This window comes from Neomonachus schauinslandi, chromosome 5, assembly GCF_002201575.2.
Source record: "Neomonachus schauinslandi chromosome 5, ASM220157v2, whole genome shotgun sequence".
NCBI classification, from domain to species: Eukaryota; Metazoa; Chordata; class Mammalia; order Carnivora; family Phocidae; genus Neomonachus; species Neomonachus schauinslandi.
Window position 1 is genome coordinate 152,815,155 of NC_058407.1, and position 8,351 is coordinate 152,823,505.

The 8,351-nt window shown below is 38.4% G+C and overlaps 1 protein-coding gene across 1 annotated transcript in view; it reads right to left on the reverse strand.

Annotated features, from left to right (window-relative positions):
* Nucleotides 1-466: 466 nt before the first annotated feature.
* ERI2 (ERI1 exoribonuclease family member 2) overlaps nt 467-8,351 on the reverse strand; it is a 17,065-nt gene continuing 9,180 nt past the window's right edge. Inside the window, exons 6-9 of the mRNA XM_021692224.2 lie at nt 3,027-3,127; nt 2,682-2,763; nt 2,016-2,104; nt 467-1,812 (exon numbers count right to left, since the gene is read on the reverse strand). Coding sequence (XP_021547899.1) covers nt 505-1,812; nt 2,016-2,104; nt 2,682-2,763; nt 3,027-3,127 — 1,580 coding nt within the window. The 3' untranslated portion in view covers nt 467-504. The remainder of the gene's footprint in view (nt 1,813-2,015; nt 2,105-2,681; nt 2,764-3,026; nt 3,128-8,351) is intronic.

Sequence of the window (8,351 nt, forward strand, 5' to 3'; positions counted from 1 at the left end):
GGTGGCTCAGTTGGTTAAGCGACTGCCTTCAGCTCAGGTCATGATCCTGGAGTCCTGGGATCGAGTCCCACATCGGGCTCCCTGCTCAGCGGGGAGTCTGCTTCTCCCCCTGACCCTCCCCACTCTCATGCTCTCTCTATCTCATTCTCTCTCTCAAATAAATAAATAAAATCTTAAAAAAAAAAAAAAAGATACGACATAAAAATAAAACAGTGTACAACTATTATCAGAATACTCATGATGTTTGGAAATTCAAGGAACAATCAGGATTCATACATGAATAGAAGACAAATGTCAGATAACCGATGAATGAAATTAGAAGACTGTGAAATTGACTTTTTCTCTATTTTCAGCGTGTGTGTGTGTGTTTAATAGCCCCAGTACAGTCTACAGAACTCATATATGCTCAGTCCCCATAACTTGTAGCCCTATACACTTTTTTCTCTTTATCACACAAAAAGTCGTATTAAAGTAAAAACATAGTTTAGATGTAGAGAAAGTTTATCAATTCCTCATTGAAGGTCTGAGTCTCAATGAATTTTTAGTAGAAAAATTTACATTTCTGTCACAAATATGGCTTATTTCTGGGGAACTAAAAGTGAGTCCCCCTGGGGAATGAGACAGAACTCTGCTGTTGGCTCTCTCCTTTTGAAGTGTTTGTTCCCATTTGAAATAACCACAACATTTTCTGTTTTCTTGGTATTTCCCAATTGGGCAACAATAGAAGACTTTTCCATGGTTTGGTCCATTATTAGAAACAACAAGTCTCTTAGATCTTCGGCCACACTTGCATAAAGGAGGTGTCATTTTCCCACTCTTCCAAGGCTCTTGTAGGTTAACTGTAGAAGCTAAGATAGAGGGGAGGACCTTCTGGGAACAACTTCTCACTGGGGAGCCATCAGATGATGTAGGCTTTTCTTCATGAACAGTGAGGGTCTGTTTTTTTGCTGGTGGGACAGATAGAGGACTGGATAGATTCCTTTTAGTACCACCTAAAATGAGGGGGTATTTCCCCAAAACTGAAGGATGAGACATAGTGGCATTAACACTGTTGAAGCTACTTGATTTGCATTCAGGTAATTTAAAGTCAGAAACATCTGAATCTGGATCTTTGGCTTCTTTCACATGATAAATAGTAGTATGTGGACTCTTATATACAACAAACTTCGAGGTCCCAGATTTTTGAGGAGTTTCTTCTGTGCCTTCTTTCAAAACCATTAATCTTTCTATAGAATTAAATGAGGTATCTAAGTTTGAGTCACTAATGGAAGGTATACAATCTATACTTTGCTCAGGCTGAGATGCTGGCAGTAAAGCTACATCCTCCCAATCAGCCAACATAGGTAAACAATCAAGAGCAGAACTCATTTCCGTATCAGAAACATGATGAACAGATGAAATGGTAGTTGATACAAGTACCAATTCTGAACCAATTGATGAAGACTTAGATTTGGTATTAAATGCAAGGTGTTCGTTTCTTATGTGCTTCTGCATAGGTGTGTTCAAGCTGGCAGATGGCAACTGCTCCAGAGAAGTAGAGGACTTTGTATTAAAAAGAGATAAATAGCTTTTGCCATTATGAAGACCTGCTTTTATATTGCTCTTTAGCTGGAACTGATCCTGTTGTACCTTTATAGGAGAATTCACACCACCTGACCTCATGTGAACTTTCTCATGAGAATTTACTATATTTTTAGGCTCCCTATCATCTATACTCAGACCCTGAATGCTACTGTTGCAGGAGGATCTTTCTTCAACTTGATTCGTATTCAAATTTCTGGCGAAAACGCTGGAATTCTTCTTAGTGGGGACCTATGATTCCACAGACAAATCCAATAGCTTTAGAAACTATGCATTCGTAATCTCTTTAGTACACATTGTATTATTTGACAAAAAAGAAAAATGTCATCATTCACTGATTTATCAATGATTTCCACACATGATATCTGTATTTCAATGAATGTATTACTTCTGGAGTTTGAGATGACAGAATAAAGAGGCAAGACACCACTAACCTTGTTCAAGGACCTTGTAATTTTCATTAAGCAACCATCCCTGATCATTTTCCAAGCAAGTAGGGCAGTATTCCGAGAATCATCCAACCCTGAGGAAATAGATATCAAACACTGAGTTTAGTAATACCATTGTAAAGAAATACAGCAAAAATAAGAAATCACAATTAATATTGGAACATACTACTAGTTTTATGATCATCTACTCATTTTAATCATGATAAATTGGACTAGCAAATGCTGTGACAACCTTACCAACAAAAGACAAGATCTCCCACATTTACAGAGGAGATAAAAATTTGTACAGTTCACAAAAATGTAAACAACATTCTGTAGGGACCATACTTTGTGAGTAATCCAATGGTCTTGTTCAGTTTTTTCACTAATTCACTGTGTTGTCTGGGCATTTGTTTAATCTCCATTTGATTTAGCTAATTTTCATTCTTTTTAGCAACTAGAAAGCCACTAGATGGCAGTCTTTATCTTACACTACTTTATGGTAGTATAATTTGAAAGTCCGAAATCTTTGAATTGTATAGATTAGGAACTTTTTTTAGCCTGAAAGGATATTCCTTATTAATGACATCACCAAAAACATGAGATTCGTATGAAAGACTTTCTAGAAATAAGATGACTTACATAATAAAATTATTTTCAATTTATACTAACCAGAATGTTCTCGTCCTAAGAATTCTATTCCCACTTCCTGCAGGGCACCACTTAGTCCTTTTGGTTTTCTTCTATAGAAAATCTAACCAAATAAAAGAAACATATCCAAAAAAAGGTTACTATTAGAAAGGCTATGTATTAACCACTTACTTTTCATAATTTTTATTTCTATTAGATTTGGAATGTCCTTATTTTGTTGTCATTTGTACACACTTTAAGAAATGTATTTATGTGAAAGTTTAAAAAAAATATTTTATTTATAGTAACCTATACCCATGTATGGGATGAAGTTTAATCATTTTTCAATAGAAGGAAAGTGACCATGCCCCCATCTTTGATCCTTACCTTGTAAGTTACTCTGAGATCAATCCAAGAATTTAAGAATGCAGGTTTTAACAGCTGTTTTCTTTTACACTCATATTCCAGGCAAACCCCCAAGTCCCAGTCTGCATTAAGTATGTTAAAATAGAACAAATTCAATGATGCCAGCAGTTTTTACTCATGCTATCATTTATAAATAAAAGGCTCAAATATTATATAAAATAAGATTTAGAAAGACATAATATATAGTATATAAATTTATATAAATATGTATTATTTATATATACATTATACATATTTTATATATAATAGTATATAGTATACTATCATTACATACTATATACCAAAGTGTAATACGTACTAGAGAATATAAACTATACTGTATATACTATAACAATATACTATATAAAACAAAATAGGATTTAATTGCTATTAATATCTAACAATTATTCACTTTATATAATTTACTATTAAGAAATTAGGGGGGGGGCGGAGCAAGAGGGCGGAGGAGTAGGAGACCTGGATTTCGTCTCCTCTCAGGAATTCAGCTGGATAGGGATCAAACCATTCTGAACACCTACAAACTCAACAGGAGATCGAAGAAAAGAAGAGCAACAACTCTCTCATCAGAAAAGCGACCACTTTCTGGAAGGTAGGACGTGCGGAGAAGTGAATCCGAGGCGATATTCGGGAGGAGAGACGGCGGGGGAGGGGCCTCCGGCGGCCGCTTCTGGCAAGTGATAGAGCCGCGGAGCACAAAATCGGAACTTTTAAAAGTCTGCTCCGCTGAGGGACGTCACTCTGGTGGCTAAGCGGGGGGTGGAACCCTCCGGGACAGTGTGGTCTCAGGACCCACGGGTCACAGAAAGACTGGGGGTGCCTGAGTGCGGCAGAGCTCCCAGGTATCGGAGCAGGGAAGCCGGCTGCAGAGGCGCAGCCCAGCTCGGGGTTGCCATAAACCGTGATCCGCGGCACAGTCCGGCCACTGCTCCTCCAGCAGGGACCCAACAAGCGGCAGATCCGGGGAGACTCACCTTCCTCCCCCGGGAGGAGCCGTGCAGGAGTGTGCCGCAGGGATCTGCTGGGTTTGGAGACGCCACCCGGGCTCGGGTGCCAGAGATAGAAACGCGCGGTCACAGGCCGGGTGAGCACGGAGTGCGGCTGGAGACCGGGGAGACGGGAGTGACTGACGGCTTTTCTCTGGGGGCTCACTGAGAAGCGGGACCCCGAGTTCTCGGCTCCTCCGGGGCGGAGATTGGGAGGCCGCCATTTTCACTCTCCGCCTCCAGAGCTGTACGGAAAGCTCGAAGGGAACAAAAGCCCCGGAGAGCAAACCCCAGCAGATTACTTAGCTGGGAGGGGGCAAGGGCGGGGCAATTCTGCCTCCGGCAAAGACATTTGGAAACCACGGCAACAGGCCCCTCCCCAGAAGATCAGCGAGAACAGCCAGCCAAGACCAAGTTTACCGATCAATGAGAACGGCAGAACTCCAGCTCTAGGGGACTACTGCACATAGAATTCATGGCTTTTTTACCATGATTCTGTAGTCTTTCAAAGTTAATTTTTTTTTAACTGTCTTTTTTTCTTTTTTTATTCTTTTTGAATTTTTCTTTTTCCCTTTTTCAACCAACATCTTATCAATCCCTTTTTTTTTTTAAAAAAAAAAAAAACATTTTTATTTTTCATTTTTAGAGTCATATTCTATCCCTTCATAGTAGTTACCCATATTTTTGGCTTATATATATAAGTTGTTCTCTCTTTAAAATTTTGAGATAGTTTCTTCTAACAGATCAAAATATACCCTAAATCTCTAGTATATGGTGTTTTCTGTTCCCCTGCCTGATCACATCCTCTCCCTTTTTTTTTTCTTTTTTTAAATCCTCTTCTTTCTTTTTTTCAAACAACTTCTTATCAATTCCTTTTATAAAATTTTTTATAATTTCCATCTTTACAGTCATATTCCATCCCTTCATCATATCAACCCTTATTTTTGTACATATATAAGTTTTTCTTTCTTTAAAATTTTGGTAGGGACTTTCTTCTAAAAGACCAAAATACACCCCAAATCTAGTGTGTGGCACTGATCATATTTGATCACATTCTGGTTTTTTTGTTGCTGTTTTGTTTTGTTTGTTTCTGTTTTTATCTTTATCTTTTTCTTTTTTTTCTTTTTCTTTTTTCTCTCTTTCCCTTTCTTTTCCCACTGCTTCAGGTTTTTTCTGATTTGTTTAGAGTATATTTTCTGGGGACGTTGTTACTCTGCTAGCATTTTGTTCTCTCATTAATCTATTCTCCTCTGCACAAAATGACAAGACGGAAAAAATCACCTCAACAAAAAGAACAAGAGGTAGTACCGACTGCCAGGGACCTACTCAATACGGACATTAGTACGATGTCAGATCTAGAGTTCAGAATCATCACTTTAAAGATACTAGCTGGGCTTGAAAAAAATATGGAAGTTATTAGAGAAACCCTTTCTGGAGAAGTAAAAGAACTAAAATCCAACCAAGTAGAAATCAAAAAGGCTATTAATGAGGTGCAATCAAAAATGGGGGCGCTAACTGCTAGAATAAATGAGGCAGAAGAGAGAATCAGTAATATAGAAGATGAAATGATGGAAAATAAAGAAGCTGAGAAAAAGAGAGATAAACAACTACTGGATCACGAGGGCAGAATTCGAGAGATAAGCGATACCATAAGACGAAACAACATTAGAATAATTGGGATCCCAGAAGAAGAAGAAAGAGAGAGAGGGGCAGAAGGTATAATGGAGCAAATTATAGCAGAGAACTTCCCTAATTTGGGGAAGGAAACAGGCATGAAAATCCAGGAAGCACAGAGAACCCCTCTCAAAATCAATAAAAATAGGTCAACACCCCGACATCTAATAGTAAAACTTACGAGTCTCATAGACAAAGAGAAAATCCTGAAAGCAGCTCGGGAGAAGAGATATGTAACCTACAAGGGTAGAAACATTAGATTGGCAACAGACCTATCCACAGAGACCTGGCAGGCCAGAAAGGACTGGCAGGATATATTCAGAGCACTAAACGAGAAAAATATGCAGCCAAGAATACTATATCCAGCTAGGCTGTCATTGAAAATTGAAGGAGAGATAAAAAGCTTCCAGGACAAACAAAAACTAAAGGAATTTGCAAACACAAAACCAGCCCTACAGGAAATCTTGAAAGGAGTCCTCTAAGCAAAGAGAGACCCCAAAAGCAACATAGACCAGAAAGGAACACAGACAATATACGGTAACAGTCACCTTACAGGCAATACAATGGCACTAAATTCCTATCTTTCAATAGTTACCCTGAATGTAAATGGGCTCAATGCCCCAATCAAAAGACACAGGCTATCAGACTGGATTAAAAAACAAGACCCATCGATATGCTGTCTGCAAGAGACTCATTTTCGACCCAAAGACAGCCCCAGATTGAAAGTGAGGGGGTGGAAAACCATTTACCATGCTAATGGACACCAAAAGAAAGCTGGGGTGGCAATCCTTATATCAGACAAATTAGATTTTAAACCAAAGACTGTAATAAGAGATGAGAAAGGACACTATATCATACTTAAAGGATCTATCCAACAAGAAGATCTAACAATTGTAAATATCTATGCCCCTAACATGGGAGCAGCCAATTATATAAGCCAATTAATAACAAAAGCAAAGAAACACATCGACAACAATACAATAATAGTGGGGGACTTTAACACCCCCCTCACTGAAATGGACAGATCATCTAAGCAAAAGATCAACAAGGAAATAAAGACTTTAAATGACACACTGGACCAAATGGACTTTACAGACATATTCAGAACATTCCACCCCAAAGCAACGGAATACACATTCTTCTCTAGTGCCCATGGAACATTCTCCAGAATAGATCACATCCTAGGTCATAAATCAGGTCTCAACCGGTACCAAAAGATTGGAATCATTCCCTGCCTATTTTCAGACCACAATGCTTTGAAACTAGAGCTCAATCACAAGACAAAAGTCAGAAAGAACTCAAATACATGGAGGCTAAAGAGCATCCTACTAAAGAACGAATGGGTCAACCAGGAAATTAAAGAAGAATTAAAAAAATACATGGAAACCAATGAAAATGAAAACACAACTATTCAAAATCTTTGGGATGCAGCAAAGGCAGTCCTAAGAGGAAAGTATATAGCAATACAAGCCTTTCTCAAGAAGCAAGAAAGGTCTCAAGTACACAACCTAACCCTACACCTAAAGGAGCTGGAGAAAGAACAGCAAATAAAGCCTAAACCCAGCAGGAGAAGAGAAATAATCAAGATCAGAGCAGAAATCAATGAAATAGAAACTAAAAGAACAGTAGAACAGATCAACGAAACTAGGAGCTGGTTCTTTGAAAGAATTAACAAGATTGATAAACCCCTGGCCAGACTTATCAAAAAGAGAAGAGAAATGACCCACATCAACAAAATCATGAATGAAAGAGGAGAGATCACAACCAACACCAAAGAAATACAAACAATTATAAGAACATATTATGAGCAACTCTATGCCAGCAAATTAAATAACCTGGAAGAAATGGATGCATTCCTAGAGATGTACCAACTACCAAAACTGAACCAGGATGAAATAGAAAACCTGAACAGACCTATAACCACTAAGGAAATTGAAGCAGTCATCAAAAATCTCCCAAAAAACAAAAGCCCAGGGCCAGATGGCTTCCCAGGGGAATTCTACCAAACATTTCAAGAAGAATTAATACCTATTCTTCTGAAACTGTTCCAAAAAATAGAAATGGAAGGAAAACTTCCCAACTCATTTTATGAGGCCAGCATTACCTTGATCCCAAAACCAGACAAAGACCCCATCAAAAAGGAGAATTACAGACCAATATCCCTGATGAACATGGATGCAAAAATTCTCACCAAAATACTAGCCAATAGGATCCAACAGTACATTAAAAGGATTATTCACCATGACCAAGTGGGATTTATCCCTGGGCTGCAAGGTTGGTTCAACATCCGCAAATCAATCAATGTGATACAATACATTAACAAAAGAAAGAACAAGAATCATATGATCCTCTCAATAGATGCAGAAAAAGCATTTGACAAAGTACAGCATCCTTTCTTGATCAAAACTCTTCAGAGTATAGGCATAGAGGGTACATACCTCAATATCATAAAAGCCATCTATGAAAAACCTACAGCGAATATCATTCTCAATGGGGAAAAACTGAGAGCTTTCCCCCTAAGGTCAGGAACGCAGCAGGGATGTCCACTATCACCACTGCTATTCAACATAGTATTGGAAGTCCTAGCCACAGCAATCAGACAACAAAAAGAAATCAAAGGCATCCAAAT